Genomic DNA, 18,946 nt, shown 5'->3' with positions numbered 1-18,946 from the left:
CCTAACTTCGTTATTCCATTCTCGAAGGATTTGCCTGGTATACCGCTATTTGCCTTTAAATTCAACGAATTGTGATTGCAGGATATCTTTGAAAAGTATATGGGAATATTATGAAACCAGGTAGAGTGATAATTCCCTAATCTGTCTCCTATAATTTAGGTTCTTTAAACTAACCACATGTTCAGTATATCATAGTGCCATTTTAATACCAACTTGAAATACGTCCATATGTCATAGATACCCTGGAAAAATGTGAAACAACTGAATTGCAAGGCTTTAGGTCTAACAGAGGTCATACCTTTATAAAACCTCATATCAAATGTTATATAGCTGAACTTGCAAGGGTACGATTTTAGTTAAACAAGGTCCTCATCTCCATAAAATTTGACCACATAACAATTAAAAGCAAACCTGACTAAGGTTTTCTAAATGCAGTCTCAAACAAAAAAAATCTGGCGTTGGTCCGTGAAGTCCTTGAAAAGTCATTGACTGCTAATTGCAGATCAAAGTCAACCAGTTACCACAACTCTAAAAACTTTTGATGGAAAATAGTGGCAAGCTACCATATAAGTCTTCTCCATAAAACCTCTGTACGCAGGCCACCTCAATTAAATAGATATTTTTTAGGCCCGAACAGCCTGAGTCAGTCTTTTATGTATATGTAACGCCAGATACTACGTTCAAATCATATTGATATGAAGACCTAGATTATACTTTTGACAGTCAAATGATCGGCCCATTCATCAGAACAATATAGTATTTTTAAATTATTATTTTAGGAATTGTTATGTCCGTCAAGAAAGAGGCAGACGAGAAAATTCACAAGGAACGTAAACGACGAGAGGAATGTGAACAGAAACTGACAAAGTACAGAGGGTACTATATGGCTCAACAAAAAGAGATTGAGGCTTTGCGTTCTCTTCTGCATCAGCATGGCATCACTGACGTAGTTCATACAGAACTTCCTAGGTGTGTTAGCGATATCGATGTGGTAGCTGAAGTAAACCAATTACATAAAAATACTGGTAAACAGATGGAGACAAATGAAAATAAACAGGAATTTCCTTTAGCAGCAGTATTATGAATTACATTTTAAATTTGATTCCTATCATATGTTACCATTTAATCATACATTACACATGCGTAGTTTGAGATCAGTATAATTTTATATACAATCATTTTCAACTACAACGCAGCAAAATATGAACATAATTATGTGATTAATATGTTTATTAATCATGTACATTCATGGAGGACTGCATCAATGAAGCATATATTTCATTGATGTTTAGTAGGAAATATGGCTTGTCTGCACTCTAACTGAAATAAATTATTATATGCAAGTTTGTCATGTTGCTGAATCTGTTTGGAACAGTGCAGTATGTTAGATGTTTTTGATGGGAAATATGAGTTTGTTTGCGCTCTAATTCAAACGCCGTATTATATCGTCCGTTTTACAAAAATAAGACTGCTTGTTTGTAGCATGTTGGCACTAGTTTTCATGTGAAATATAATAAGTTGGAGTTTGTCATCACTCTTACTTAAATGAATATATGTTTAGCATGTATGGATTTAGTTGGTCTATAAGATGAAATATGACACAAATTCCACTTGCTATTTAAAATGCCGTTTGGAATTGCTATCATTCATTGATTTACTGGCCACAAAGGGTAGTCTGTAATAAAAATTATAACTACAGCATAATTGAATTCCCTTTTAAATCACCCTTTGATCACCGCTGAGTCTAATTAATGAAAATGAATTAAGTAAACAATCTCTAGCCTTTTATAATATCCCAAGACTTCCTTACACTGCTATTTGAACATTTAACTACATAATGATGCAGTTTGACATGAACTTCTTTTGCTGCATATTGACACCCTTTGACATCAGTCCCTTTACGGCATACTGACGCATTTCGACACCAAAACCTTGATAACATATAAATCCATTTTGACACATTTCATGGCAAACGCAATTAAGATGCACAGTAAAACCAAATGCATGTAATTGTACCCGTAACTATCATCTGTACGGCTGCAATAATGAATCTAGAAAGTGAATATGGAACCATATCATTAGCTCAATCGCAGGATTAAAGCGTCTGCGCAGTACAATCGAGTCACCTCATTTTATGTAATAGGTTGTCTGCCATTGGTAATTATGTGCTCTACATCTCGCTGTTGCGACGTGACGTCATTTAAAATTTAGAATAATACAGTTAAAACATTTTTGATAATGTACACAGGGATATGTCATTCACTGAAACAGTTCCGTTAATTATCACGATTTCACCATAATATTTTAAGAGTAGAACAGACTGAGAACTTTGGAACGAGGCTATATACTATAAATACCTTACTGACTTGTGTTCACCGTTTAAGTTTACATCCTTCATTTCAGCAAAATGATGTGATCAAGAATCACCTTTCTCTCACAAATATGAATTTTCAATATTTTTAAAACATTGACTTGCTGCTTCTTATAGTAATAGGAATAAAAATTATACAAATAAATTTCACGAAAATTTGACTAATTTTAAAAACAAGGAACAACTGTTGATCATATGAATCCTGCTCAACTCCGCTAATTATTGGCGACTGTTGACCTCAGTAAAATTAAGGATATGTCCTCAAAGAACCATGTCTCAATACGTTTAAATCTTTATTTAATGTCACGTATTATTGTTAAATCATTAGAGTTTAAAGTTTGCTGAATTTCACAAGAAGGTCGATGCACGATAGCAAACCTCAGCAAGTGAATCAAGCGCTGTCCATTTTGAAACCTACCAAAATATACTAAATATTACTCAACAGTAAGTATTCATGACCAATTAGCCCAACCCCTCTCCCCTTTTCAGTGATCTGTAAATCTATTATGTTTTAATCAGTGGCAATTTTTAATTACTACTAGAACACATTTCAAGCTGTTTCTGCTTTGAATATAATACAAGTAATATTAAACAATGCAATTGTGCAATTAGGATAGTCTGCGAATTAAAAACACTAGACTTGACTATGTAAACAAGAGACGTAATTTCTGCAACAGGCTTGCCATGATTTGCTTTTTAAATATACAATTTAGTGAAAGGGAAAACATGTAAGTTAGCAATTATCTGTCACCGATGCTAAAGGGCACATAATAATAAATATTGGGAAGCAAATAAAACTAATTTGTCCACTTTTTGGGATTCAATTTATAAAGTTACTGTTGGTGATTATTTTAGGATGCATGCATCATTATTTTGTTATATTCATTCAAGCTTCACTTCACAGAAGTTTCAATGATTTGAACCTATGTAGGTCTATTGACTGTTAAATATATATATTTAAAAATATTTTAGGATTAATTAGATACTTTTTTTAAAGACACCCGTTTAGGCGTTGTTGTTTTTGTCATTCTTCTCGATGATGTGATAATTTAATAAAGGTGGTATTACAATTACAAGCTGAATGAATTTCGCATGCCTACCGTACAAGGTCAAGTATTTTTATACAGTTTCTTGGGTGTCACAATTTCAGAGAAATGCATTCCCAATACCATTGACGGTACTCAACTCAGATGTTTTTCTTCTTTCCATTCATGTTGATCAAAATGTATTCAGAATGATGTCTATCCCATTTGTCATTAATATTAATGTTCGTCCTCTTTATGTTTTCTCATAATGAAATGTTAATGATTTCAAGTAGGCGTCACACCTGATTTGTCAGATTAGTCACATGATAATCATATCCTAATTGTCTACTTACACCACAAAACAATTTTGTGAAGTGAATGATACATGTACTAACTTAAATTACAATAAAATCTTGAGAACTAGAGATTAAAATATTTATGTTAACTGATGCAAGTCAATTTCGTTCTTTCTTGTGATATCTTATGAATATTTTTTTTAAATCTCAAGCTCAAGAGAGCACCTGATTATTTATTTGCTGATCGTGTTTTCCGAGACTGAATATTAACATCACGTGCTTCCAAACACGCTACATAGATTTCATTGATATTTTTCACGACTGCTGAAATAGTATTAATGATTCATGTTTCAGCCTCAACGTCAGAAAGTAGTGTGTTGTCACGAAGTTTGTTTAATACCAATTTATTTTTCTTTTAAAGATTGTAATATACATTACTGCCGATTTATGAATTTGTATGCTCTATTCCACAATTAGTGTTGATGATAGGCCTTTAAAACTTGGGTTTTACTTCTTTCAGACAAGCTAAGTATACGTGCATTGACTAGTTCGTACACGAAAATTATTACACGGTAACAAGCTTGCCATAGAGAGAGTTCCATTGGAATGGCATATTTAAAGTATGCTGGCACATTTCTTTTGCATATATGATATCTTGGTGTGCATCATTGCAATCTTTTCTGAAAAATAGCTTTAAAAGATGAGCAAATTCATATGATGGAGATTATTCAATGAAATTAAATGTGTTTTTCTATGTGAACGTTAGGCATTCACCATAAAATATGTTTGCTTCTAGTATGCAAGTCATTAAACCCATGACTATATACAATAAGTATGTGAGACATTCAATCCATGACTACATACAATAATAATGCAAGACAGTAAATATCTGACTATATGCAAAAGTCTGATTTAACTAATGTTTGCATCAACAGTCAAGTCTTGCAAAATTGTAAATCTGATCTTAATTTCACTTCATAGAATTATGATATTTGGATAAAACAGATTGGCTTATTATCATTGGTCATCACGGTAATTTTCTAGTTTATGGATCAAACCTTAATATTTATTACCCAAGTATGTGCATTTGTATATGTATGAACAAATATGCTACATTTTATGATCATGCTGTTTATTAATTATGTGTATATCTTCTGCTTTCTTTGAGCTTCTTTTCAACATGAATGTAAACAATAATTGTTTGAGATATGGTTTAAAATATGCTTTATTATTTTAATACTTTCCTTTACTGTTTTGAACTGTTGCTTTAGTACTCAATCGAACTGATATCAATCTAAATAAATTTAATGTTTGACAAATATAATTTGATACATTTGATTTGTTTAACACCATGTTAGTATATTAGTGAAAAATATAAGCACAGAATTAGCAAAACAAAGCATGACATATGGTAAGAAAATAGCAACCTCAGCATACATGAGTACTAAAATATGTAGCTTTGTCATGATCTGCACACATTATAGGCAGGCTTTAGTTGGCATTAAAACCAAACATTTGATCATCATGCTGAAATAAAGTATACGCAATATCCATCCATTGTCCAGAACAAATATATCATTACAAAATATCTTTAACCAAGAAGTAAACTGAAAAGTGATGCTAAATTACTGATTTAATAGATACGTTCTCTGCAACTTATGTAGCTCAGCCATAATACTAACGTACAGTAAAAGGTTAGCTACCATCCCATTCACACAAGGTAGAATGTCAACGGAAGGGCATACAAAACAGAAAGTAAATCCCTTATAAATAAAGGCAACTCTCTTCTTGGTTATATAACCATATAAACCTCTTAAAATCAAAGTCAAACTCCTATCCCCCTATAACTTCCCTATCTCCGTTTTGGAGGAACAGGTACAAACCAATGAATTTGTACCACCCAACTTGACAACATCATGAACACGGAGAACAGATGCATCATTTTGCCGTGCGTGTGCTGAAACGTGTAATCAAGATTGCCATAAAGACCAAAAATGCAATTTGAATGGAGTAATGTGATAATGTTTGCTTTAGATTTCGGGTATTATTATATGTCACGGCCTATTTCCCCATCGCCATATGCATGTACTATAAAAGACATATGTGTATGTGCAAACCCACCAATAATAATCAGTGAAAGTGACCAATATGAGACCATAAATAAGACAAAGAATGTTTGGAAATATCAGTAACTGACAAAACCACAATTATCACGCTACAATGGCACATTTTTTAATGGATTTGACATGATAAATGCCATCCTTGTTTTTGCTTGGTGCTTATAATTCTTTTTGCCGACTTCTAGTTTCTATTGACACATTAAGTCGGTCCCAACAATCAAGTTCCATTTTGGCTCTTAACAAGATTATATGTCAGAGCATACGAGAGTTTTGTTACATCGTTTCGAAGCAGAAAATCGGCGACAAGTGTAACAAATTTGCCATTAATGTGAGCATCTGCTGGCAGCCTGTCTAACACTGTCACAAAATTCCGCAACCATATCATCATGGTCAGAATCCATTATCTGTAATGATAAATCTAATCTTAAACACAAACTCCAACAGATAGATTCAGAATGATTCAGACTGAACATCATTTTTTGCTATCAATGAGATATGTCGAATTTATGAAAGATTTTGGTAAAACTGGTTCGTTACGTTTTATTACCCGTATACTAGGCTGATTATTTAATTATCAATGCTGTTAGTTGACTCCATCCACTATAACTTAATACAGTACGATCTTGACTCGCGTTCTGTTCAGGTGTTAGGTTTAGGATTATTAATGCCAGTAAAAATAATTCGACCATTTCTTATTTTATATTCAGATGATTCCTCTTCTTTGCTGGTTAGCAGGTTCGTATAATGTGTATAAACTTATTACGCGTGCACGACGGGCACATATGCAATGTGTTCATACGCATATTGTTTTGTTGTAGCAGCAGCATTGTCAATATTATCTCCGATACGGGAAAACGTCATGCTTGCGTCCTCGATTTCGCATTTTTCAGTAATTTCTGCCAGATTCTTGGCGACATCACCTCGCACCCTCACATCTTGAATTTCAACGTTGGAACGTTAGCGATTTTTATTTTCTCAAGCTGGTATTTGCTGAGGTCGACCTTAACTTAAAGATAGAACATTATTATTTGAAAAGGTACCAGGTTCAATTAAAATTATATAAATTCTCGACAAGCACATTAAGGAACCTCATTCAGCTACTTCAAACAACGAGTTCTTGTGAGAAAGAAGCAGCATAGTGGGAACTAGCCCATCTATATACGCTTGAAATTACATATCGACAAAATACGGTTTGAACAACTCCAGATGTACCGATGAAAAGTAAAAAAGTAGGGTACGAATGCCGTATTGGAGGAAATTTAAAAACGGTTATCAACGTTTTCATGCCGGTCCATATACGATATCATAGTTTGACATGATCGTTACTATTTGATTGTTGCCAGCGTTAAACATAATTGCTTCAGAGGGGTCTTGGTGACCGTAAAACCGCAAAGAAACCCCAGATTCTCAAAGTTTGACATTTTGATACACTCTTGGTTATTATCTCGATTTGTATTTGAAACCCCACGACCACGTATTTTGCTGCTGTAAGACCATGTTGGGTACTTATTTGCCATTTCAACGGCCCCATCATATTACTTATTGTGTGCGCATCTATAGCACGAGTGGGAAACGATCGGGTTTACGCGGATCCAGATTGGATAAACAACAAAAGTGCTGTAGACAGCCGCAGGGTTATAACAGGCATCCACAAGGTCATTGTTGTTCATAACAATTACCAGTAGCACCTCCTGTACGCTAAACTGCATAGTTGACGTTGTTCCTACGAACTAATGAGGGAGCCCCGAGTGTCGAGTTGTCTAAGGCGCTCACCGTTAACGATCACTGCCATTCCACCTCTGTCTGCGCGTGGGTTCGAGTCTCGGGCTTGGCCAATGTGGATATGTGGGAAAGTTTGTCGGCAGCTTCTCAATGGTCGGTGGATCTTTCCGGGTTTTTCACAAGTTTGTCCTCCATCATTTACATCGGCAGCCATGTATAGACTATCTTGTACTGAAAATGGCGTTCATCTCTAAAACAACAAAAACAATAACAACAACCACGAACTAATGTGACTAAGTTTTGCTCCAAAAGTAACTTGTGAAAATCTCCGCAAAGCCCAAATAATAATAATAATAATAATAATGAGGACTTTGTATAACGTATAATCTTTAGAAGCTCTAAGCGCTTTACAACATTAGACAACACCTATAACATGAAAACATATATAATGATATTATTACAAAAATCAAACACCAAAAAATTAAAAAACATGCTAAAAATATTTAAGGTAGGGAACATTATTAGGTCTTTAAGTTTGTTCTTGCAGTCGAAATAAGTGAGTTTTAAGTGAACTCTTGAATGGGATCATGTGGCTTTTGTGTCTAAGTTCAGTGGACAATTCATTCCACGTTGCTGTGCCCTGGCATGCAAAAGAACGTTGTCCATAAGACCGTTTTCGTAGTGGGAATAATGAGTATACTATTATCAGAAGAGGAGCGTAAATATCTTGCTGGTGTCTACACATGGGTGAGGTCAGATAGGTATGTTGGACTGGAGTCCGTCAGTGAAACGTAGCACAGAGAACAAGTTTTGTGTTTGATTCTGGATCGAATGGATAGCCAGTGTAGGGTACAGAGCAGCGGGGAGGTGTGCTCTGATCGTGGTACTCTAAGTATGATCCGAGCAGCTGTGTTTTGAACTTTTTGAAGTTTCTGAAATAGATATTGAGATGAACACAACTGAGTTCCACTAGTCCAGTCTTGAAAGTAGTAATGAACATACAAGTGTTTTAGTGTCATCAACTGAATGATATTTGCGAATGGAGCTGATGCGTCTCAGCTCAAGATATGCAGCCTTGCATATATTCATGACATGTTGGTGCAACGTGAGTGTACTGTCCAGAGTGACACCTAGGTTTTGTACTGACTGTGTGAATTTAATGTTGTTGTTACTGATATTTGTTGTTTGAGGTAAAGGATATGACTGAGAAAGGCTTTGTGTTGTGATCAGAATGGCCTCAGTTTTATCCTCGTTAATCTGCGGCTTGTTACATTTCATCCATGATTTCACATCAGAAATGCACCTCTCTACCCGTTGGATGGTAGCATCAACTTCAGTTGGTTGGCTTGATTTGTATATTTGGGTGTCATCAACTTACAATTGGTGAGACACTGGATGATGATCTATGAGTCTTGAGAGCGGTTGAGTGTGTATAATGAAGAGAACAGGTCCAAGAACAGCTGGGCTGGATCGTGTTCCATTTGCAGACACAATGTGTGTCCTGTTGACCAAGTAGGACTTGAACCACAGTAAGGCTCTATCATGAATGCCTAATACCTGCTTGAGACGGTGAAGGAAGTAATATATCATGGCCTATTGTGTCAAATGCTGCAGACAAATCAAGGAGGATCAGACTGTAATCTTTCCGCTATCCAAAGCAGAGAGAATGTCATTAACTATTTGTAGAAGAGCAGTTGCAGTACTGTGGCAAGGGTGATATGCAGATTATACATGGCTAAAAAGACTGTTTGAATTCAGATGAGAGACAAGCTGGGATAGAACAACCTTTCTAAGAGTTCTGATATGAATGGGAGATTAGAAAGTGGGCGATAGTTCTTTAAATCGTTATAGTCGAGTGTTGGTTTCTTCAGCAGAGGCTTTGCAATGGCAGTTTTGAAAAATGATGGGAATTCCCCGGATTAGAGAGAGGTATTACTAACATCAGTTAGTGAAGTCGATACTGGATCTAAGCACTCAAGCAGCAGTGATGCTGAAACTGGATCAAGTTCACTTGACTCTGGTGCACTCTTCATCACCATTGTATGTGCTAAATCCAAAGATGACAAGTTCAAATGCTGCTAATGGTTGCCGTTGAAATTCTGTATCCCAACTACATGGTGATGACGAATCAATTGAAATTGTGTTGTCAAGCTTATCTCTAATGGTTTGGACTTTGTCATTGGCTGGAACATGAAGTTCTTAATGAGTCTCAATGAAGATGTAGTCGACATTGAAGAAATAAAGAGTTGAAATTAGCTCTGAAGGTAATTACAGAGACCGTTGGCTCATCTCTTGTCGTGATTCTAATTTCCAAATGTACGAACTGCATGCGGTAATGAATCATTGGTACCCATCTGGCATGTCTAAGAATCGTCATGGTAATGTTAACGTTGTCGAGAATTGCTTATATTTCCTTTATATCGATGGAATAACGTGTGTAGATGAACAACACTATAATATTAACGTTGACAAATCTAATTCGGTAATCGACACTGAAACTGTAATTGCCATCCTGTACTAGTTCACCCTCAATTTCCAAGAAAAACGACACTAGGAACGATAAATCTAGTCGCGCACTTGTAATTATACTTATTGGTTGATTTATTTCTTTTGCCGGCTACGAATAATGCTGAAAATCTCTTTGGTCCAATCTATCAGTACATGCGATCCAATATCAAATGCGGGATTCACTGTATCGTCGAACTGGGCTAGGTGAAACGATTTATTAAATGTTTTGTCTAATTACATTTCCGCTTTGCAACAGCACATCCCATTCATATATATGCAATGGTGTAATCGGCTATTCATTGTTGAGCGGTTTCATTTGCAATAACCAAATCTGACAGACGTTGCTGATTGGCGTAATTAATAATTTTCCAACAAAATAATTTTACATGTTTCTGTTGATGATAGTGTAATCGTTTTTGGTTGTCAAGTACTTAATCGTTGTAACCGATCTCGAATCTATTGAAACGCTCGTAACCAACCTTCTTTAAACGATTAGCAGCAACGTTTTTGGTGCTATCAACGACTCGCTTTGCATCTTGCTAAGCGATTGATGCAGCGCGTGACGACAAGGCTGTCAGCACATTTGGTGCCCATTGTTACTACTCAATGGTCTTAGACTATGTAAGAGTAATGAGCGAAAACCAATAAGTTTGGTATCATTCTCTAGAATATAATGTAAACATTTAAAAAGAACTTACTATATTTAGAATTAAATCTTGTATGGTCCTAAAAAGGTCATATCACAAATCCAGTAGTTCTGAGTGTTTTGAATGAAATCCAGAGACGTTCCGAATGAATTCCGGTCTTGAATATGTATAATCAAGATAGTCTTTGGAATGAATTCGCAATAGCTATTTAGTCCCAAAGTCAATAGGCACTTTGGAATTCCAATGAATAATTTAAATAAATAATTCCTTTCACATATTAACAGAACAGAACTAAAAGACTGATTCCATTACAGTGTGAATGAATGAATACGACTGTATAAACAACATTAGTATAAAACCTAAGTCAAAATACGAAGCACAAGATAATGGTCAACAGTTTATTTCCAGAACATACTAAGTTGTCAACAAGATCTGGTCTTTTACTTACAATTTTTCTTACATTTTAATAAACAACATGACAAAAAGAAGGAATACCATGAATTTCCAAGCCGAAACATAATGTCTTGAAATCAGATCCATGTGAACATATTTATGTTAAAATGTATCCACATTCGTACACAAGAAATAGTTGTATCATATGTTTTTCACAAAATAACCTTTATAATAAAAGCTCAGGGACACAAGCCAAACACACATCAAAGTTATACATACCACCACCCCTCATACAGAGTAAGAATGGCTTATATAATAAAGCTTTATTTTACATACTAGTCAAATATGCATATGACACTTAAATGATTAAAATTACATAAGACGATATCTTATGACTGTCACAATATATACACAAAGCAGCATATATACGTCAAAGTGCATCTGCATTCACATTATATTTTACTTTGATGTGCTTAAATGTCAATGTTATATTTCTTTAAAATCAAACTATAACTCAACAATCTCTGAAAGTTGTTTCCATTTTGTTAATGAAACTGAGAGGACTGTAATCATTGAATATATTGATCAGAGAAGATGATGAACTAATTTAGACTTCAAAGTTTTACAAAACCAATATCAGAGCCAAATATTCCTTCTCGATTTTGTAATACTTTTTCTAATGCTTCTTTAATATTTTAGGAATTAGTACACTTGATGATCTCGCCATTTTCCTGCAATCAATACTCCAATATTTCCTACATTATTTACATCCGTATATTTTTTAAATGATTGAAATTTGGAGCCAAAGAACTGGCGCATCTCTAAGTATGGCCTTCAGCTTTTCAAAACCTCCTGACAATTGTCATGCAAATGAAGCGTGGTCTTTATACTCAACAAATTGGTCTGGGTTCCGAAATAATGGACATTTTGAGCAAAATGTCCGATAATATCCACAAATCACATCAGTTGCTTTTTAATGATAGGCAGAAGATATTCCGCGATAGTCTTGACCTTAACTTAGTTTAACTTGACCATGACCCGCAATATGCGTTAAGATAGAATACAAACACGGCAAGACCCACTTTTATCTAAATTAATTGTCAAAATTGCATAAATGAGTACATCAAAATATTTCTGGCTAGTTTCAAAGTGTTTTGTCCTGGTGTCGTTGTAGGAGTGACATCATTGATATAAGTATCGCAAATGCCAAAATTTCTTTTTTTGTTTCCGTTAGTGGAATACGCCAAAAGCATTTATAAAGTACAGTCATTGCTAGATATTTGGTATTTCTGAAATTGTCAATGAAGTCATCGATTCTTAGCACTGGGAATGAATCTGTTTTGGTACGAGTCTATGCTCTTAAAATAAGTAACAGAAAAGAGTGAAATACAACAAGCTTTGTAATATTTAAAAAACATTATTTCCCTAAAATACAGAGTAAAAATGTAATAAAAAGGATATTTCGGTACTAAGAATCACATCCCAATTAATTCTAGAATTACGGAATCAAATCCTAATAATTTAAAGTTTTGAATACAATTCAGTGGAAGTCCAAAATAAATCAGAAGCTGAAGGCGAGTATTGATGTGCCAGCAGTCATTTGTTGAATCACAGGTTTGAATTCACTGTAAATTCCTACGAATGACTCTATCCAATAATTTTATCAGAGCACTTTGTATTACCATATAAAATAATCCGTTGACGTCAATAATTTGAAGAAATAAAATTCAACCCAAAAATGGATTACTGGGCCAACATATAATACAACTTGATTGTGCTAGAACTTAAAACACGAATGAAAAATCCTCTCAGTTACAAGTTTATATCGTTCTCTACTTGACCTCACGTCACAATTAGCATTTTCTAAAATAAAAACTATTACCTAATGTAACATAATCTTCCAAAATGATCCTGATGTTTACAAAATACAAATGCTAGTTATTATTAGACATCAGATACACTAAGGAAATTCCAAAACCTAGATCTAGATCCAAATAAACATATTTACTTCCATTAATAATAATTCCTGATAATAAACCCATACACATAGAGAATACTGTAGCTATGTATTAGTTGTTTACATAAAAAAAGTCAATTCATGTCAATCAGAAATGAATTCATTTTCGGACAATACCAAATCCAACATATAATATTACATTACAATAACATGTGATGAAATTTAAAAACGTTTTAAAAAAAACCTAACTTAAACACAATGCAAACTAAATATACATAACACTGTTTTGATGATACCGTTCACTTATGTATAGTTAATACCCGTACTAAAAATATTATCTAGTTTCAGAACCAGAATGCACATTGAACTCCACTTAGTTTTAATCATTCTACGGCAAATACTGAATTTGTTTTTCAAATATTCCTGCTTGAGAGGATTTATTCTCTGAGGTTGCTGCTTCAGAGGTGTAGAATCTAAAATTTCCACGTTATGATGCAGTTTATTGACTCTTTTTGAAGCATGTGGAAAGAGCTGCTCATATTCACATACTATTTCTTTTAGTTCACTCTTTTCTTGTGACTGTTGTGGCGTTCTGTCGTATTGGGGTGGGGTTCTCCCAATATAATTTAATTAAATTAAATTGAAAGTTCCACCCTGGCTCGTTAGGTTAGAAAGTTAAATTAGTGATGATGTAGATTTACAGCTCTGAGCCCCCAGTCAGCAATGCCGACGGTTAAATTATAGAGAACACGAAGATGAAATTCAATCAATAACAATTTAATAAATGTGATAATTTAAAAACGATAACTTCCAATCACTCGTCTTTCCCTCGACCAAGTGACAGCCTAATTCATCCCGTGATTTACAGTGTGAGTTCGATTTTCCCCCTGCCCTTGCATCTACTCATCTATTTCTTCCCGCTGATTCTTCCTTCTTTCCGTTCCTCTAACTCCTCCTTTGTCTGTTTCCCTCTCTATTATCTCCTCCAGCTTCGCTCCAGATTTCAACTTCTCCTTTCTTCTCCTTTCCCTCTCTATTATCTCCTCCTGCAATTCCGCTCCCAGACTTCAACTTCTCCTTTCTTCTCCTTCCCTCCTTTCCTCCGTCTCTCTATCTGAGACAACGGGACCAAACTTTAACTGGTCTGTCCCTCAAAGCTTCCTGTGAAAAACCACAAGGCGTTAACAAATGTTTTATCCTCACCTCACACTATAACGACAATTAACCATCAGATAGCTGTCACTGTTTCGGCCACGCATGCATACACATCGAAATTCCCACACACTTCTTGCAGGGTAAACAATGGCGTAATAACACAGTATCAGCGAATTGTTATACAGACATCAATACATTGCGTCACGTCAGTATATACACATATATATTTAATCTCATCGTACTACAATCTGACAAAATCAGACGCATGTCTGTACATTACAAATATTCAACAATGGCAAAATCTATAATCATATGAACATATGTGTTAGTCTACTATAAGATACCCACATAGTAAATTACAATATTAACTCTTACGACGGCTGGCAAGCTATATAATTATTTACAAATATCAACTCATTTCTTCAAAATATGCAAACATATTAACAAAACAAAGTAATTCTTCGTACTACGATTCTAGTACTAATAAAGTATACATACGACCTACAATTAAAATGCAGTCGCATTCCACAAAGACCGAACACATATCTACTGACCTTTTGAAGCTTTCTGTACTTAGAATTTCCCGCTCTAAGATTTTCCCGCCAATAACGAATGGCTATTCGGAGTTACGCTAACCTCTTCTCTGGGTAATTTCTCTTAGCGAACTAACTTTTGCCGGAAAACTCAGGGATATCATTCTACCCAAATCAAGGTCTCCCTCCTATCTCGATTCTGATTGGGTGGCGCTGTGCCCCTGTCCAATCGTCTTAGCGGCCAGTTCAACCTGTCTGTCTGTTTGCAGGGGAAATAAGTTAGGACACTCCCACTTCTTCATGCAATTTATTTTGATCTTGGAAACATTTCGACACCTAGGTGATAACTGGCTATCGGGCGCCTCGCAACTCCGATGTCCGGTTTTTCGATTCTAGCCACAACAGTCTTACGTAACGGATTAGTGCTAGCCTTCGGCAATGTTCGACATCAAACAATGACCTGTCAGAATTACCTTGATTATACATGTTTCAAACTGGGCTACTCTGGGTCGGGGTAAACATGACACCGTATATGCGAGAGTGTCTAGTCCAGATTAATTATTAAAACCGCTTTCCGAAGATTGGATAAACCAAACTCAATAAAGACCGATTACAGGGTATCGTTTAGATCTGCACTGTGAGGAACATGTACAACTAAATTGTTTGTATAATGAACATGGCCATCTCTACCAACATATTCCTTTAACATATTTATATGGAAAATCTCTATGTTTCCTCGTCCCAGGAATATCAATGATATAATTTAAGTCACCTACATTCTGTTCAGTTGTACAAGGACCATAATATCTAGAATTCTGAGGTATGGGCAAGAGAGCCAAACTCTTTCACAAGACTGAAAACACCTTTACTTTTGTATTTCTTCATACCTTAATTTCACATTTTGACTGAGTAGAGTGAACAGTAGTGGTTGCTACTTCACAAACCTTTGACAACTTATAATTCAAATGGAAAACATGGCAATATGATTAATTTTCGAATCTTTAGTTCAAATAATTTTCGCTTTTAATAACTCGAATTAGCTCTGTCAACTGCAGAATCAGGGAATTCATTTTCAACAGGATCAACTGTTTGATCAAAACGAGGCTTGTCAGTTACAAGTGAGTTAAGCACATCATTATCTCTCCGGCAAGGTTATAGCCTTGTAATAAACGAATTCCAACGATGGGTAATTAAGTCAACTCTCCGACAGTAACACCAAATCCTGAACTCTTCATTAAATTTCAGTTGCATTTAAAATTCTCCTCTCTGCATCTATATTTCCCTTACTTTATGGCCTTTTTGCATTTACATATGCTTCCTCTCGTCTCTTTCATTTCTCTTTTTAAATTGTCATTTGCCTGCCTCTCTCTCTCTCTCTCTCTCTCTCTCTTGTCACAGATGCTCTAAATCAAATATCGATATGTATGTATGTATGTATGTATGTATGTATGTATGTATGTATGTATGTATGCATGGATAACAGCCCAACTTCGTGGATAACCATGGATCTCTGATGATATATAGAGAGGCATACATATTAACACAATTCCTCTTTAACAATTACAGTACATAAGAGATTGTGACATAAAAATGATAACTCACAAGTTCCATGCGACAATAGTCTCTGCCTATTAGGGTTGGTATAGCCATACAGAGCTGAGTAGTGACATTTTAACGAATGCAATAAAGAATCTTTTTAAATTCAATTTACATGAAATACGTGTCACTCTTTTATGACTTAGGACCAAACATTTGATTGGGGGGGGGGAGGGTAGGAGACATGGTTCCTTAGTTGGTAAAGCGTCGGATTCGTAATCGTTGGGTTGCGGGTGCGATAACTTTCGAAGCCACTGCCCGGCCTGGCTGTCTCTGTGGGTCATTGGGAATTGCACTTACCTTCCACATCCTCGGCAAGATATAGCTTCAATGTATGTTAACCGCTCTCAAAAATCACATCTACCCAGCCACTCCCACTCCATCATTTTTTGACAACATTAATGTGTAAGGCACTAGTAGAAATTATAGTATTTTAAAGAAACAAATACTTTCTTGAGTTATTTTAATCTCGTAACTCAAGCCTTTGGATAAAGAAAAGTATGAGCTGTTCATGAGAAATAGGCACCAATGAAAGTTGAAACAAAAATGAAGAAATGGTGTGAGCAGAATACGCATTAATTACAGAAGGAAAAGTAAATAGAAACCTATTTGATTTTAAAGGAAAATCAAAAGAAAAAGGAACACAATAAATAGCAGGATATGTTTGGACTCCAACAGCTAATGTCCGTTACATTGTTATCGGAAAATGAATCATTTTACCCCAAATCTATCAATGTCAACATAACAAACAATTAAATCGCTTTATGAGGTTCCTTGGGGCAATGTGTACAACCAATGCTTTGATTATTTGTTTGGTGTTTTCTTTCTTTCATAAAAAAAATCAGCAAATTTATGCACATCGTTGCACTAAAAGTAAACCATTTGTACGATAATTCTTTTCTTCAATACATATTTCATTGCAAACTGCTGCGTATCAATAGTTTATTTTACAATGTGCCGGATTGCTCCTTTTCAATTATTTGTATTACAATGATTGCTGCTTATCAATAGTTTGTATCACAATGTGCTGGTAGCCTACTGTTAAGGTCTATTTTATGTCCTATTTACGGACAATAATTTAAAGCTAGGTACTATAACGGTTCAAGAAATTGAAATAAATGAACAATGATACTAACGAATATTGTATTTGATTTACTATATTTCACAACTTTTAATGTATGGTTGTGCTTCACGTTATTATTTACATGATCCTGTTTACCCATAGACCACTGTATCTGATATCATAGAAAGTTAGAACATAGATAATAAATGCAACTTAATATTATCATGTAATTAAAAACTTACACATAAATAATATTCATTACCATTATTCCATTTTAACATACCATTGTAGTAAAAACAATAGTACGTTTGGTTGCTTTCTACTTGCCGTGAACATTATTCCTCAACGAAAATCTGTTAAAAGCTACGTTAAAAATCCAAGTCACACACATTTATCAATGAGCCTCTCCGATATTTAACTACTTTTCGTCCAAGTATTCCGATTTTAATTTTCAGTAAAAATGCATCCAAATGCAACTAAAACAGAAAGAGACAAATACAGTGGCACATACAATAGTAATCGACATATGAATATTTTGTTTAAAGAAACATGAAATGGTGTTTTGTGTTACTGTGATGTGACACCCTAAAATTGTATGGTGATGAAAATAGCATCTGGTCTAAGTTACGCATTTTGAATTCATTTTTCTTCTCGTCAGTAATGAGTGCAAATGAGGACATGTACACAATTTTTACATTTGTTACATGGCTAAAAAAATATTATCTTCTTTCAAAAAATTAAAAAAATATTCTCGAATATTTTTAAAGCTAGGTGCTATAACATGGTTTGAAAAATATAGTTTTTATGAATTCAAATGATCAGAAATCCGGCAAAATGTGAGTTTTTGATTGAATTTAGGCCTACATGGAAACACAATTGGCTGTTACTTTCACATTGTTTCATTTTATCATGTGTACATTTGTTGCAGTTGTTAATATATAGCGGATATGGATTAACCATAACAAATACTCTTACAAACAATTTGATTTATCGCTAATTTGGGGGCCAAAATCGGCAGTTATCGTACCTAGTCCTTTGTTAAAGCGTTATTCTACGTCAATATAATTTAATAATTTAATTTTAAGAATTATGTTTCATGTTAAGATAGAGTATAGGTCGATCAAGATCAAAATAAAATGTAATCGTGCAACTTTTGTAATTTATATATCGTGTATACACAGTTGCAATTGCCTACCGTTGTGTTTGTAGTCTTCACTGCTCAACGCAAGCTCATCTAGATTTATTATACATTAATGAAAATTATTATTTTGTATCTGTACCATGAAATATGTAGTAAATTTACAACAAAGAAACACTTGATATGAACTAATAAAAGAGGATATTTTCTTTTCCTACGTTAATACTGGTTTTGCTTCATCGACTGACACCAAGACCATGATACTTTAAATATATAGTTTTGGTACCACATCGACTGACACCAAGACCATGATACTTTAAATATATAGTTTTGGTACCACATCGAGTGATACCAAGACCATGATACTTTAAATATATAGTTTTGGTACGACAGGATACAATATGTATTAATGTAGGAGAAGT

The 18,946-nt window shown here is 34.7% G+C and overlaps 1 protein-coding gene across 15 annotated transcripts in view; it reads left to right on the top strand.

Annotated features, from left to right (window-relative positions):
• LOC149775850 (voltage-gated hydrogen channel 1-like) overlaps positions 1-5,016 on the top strand; it is a 44,187-nt gene extending 39,171 nt beyond the window's left edge. For all 15 annotated transcript variants that reach the window (XM_089943934.1, XM_089943930.1, XM_089943923.1 and 12 more), the window contains one exon: positions 780-5,016. In XM_089943934.1, coding sequence (XP_089800060.1) covers positions 780-1,084 — 305 coding nt within the window. In that variant the 3' untranslated portion in view covers positions 1,085-5,016. The remainder of the gene's footprint in view (positions 1-779) is intronic.
• The last annotated feature ends 13,930 nt before the right edge of the window (positions 5,017-18,946 follow it).

The sequence above is a fragment of the Sinohyriopsis cumingii genome, chromosome 19, assembly GCF_028554795.1.
Source record: "Sinohyriopsis cumingii isolate HCF-2022 chromosome 19, ASM2855479v2, whole genome shotgun sequence".
Taxonomy (NCBI): domain Eukaryota; kingdom Metazoa; phylum Mollusca; class Bivalvia; order Unionida; family Unionidae; genus Sinohyriopsis; species Sinohyriopsis cumingii.
The sequence above is the reverse complement of the archived record's forward strand: the minus strand, read 5'-3'. Positions and strand labels throughout refer to the sequence as shown.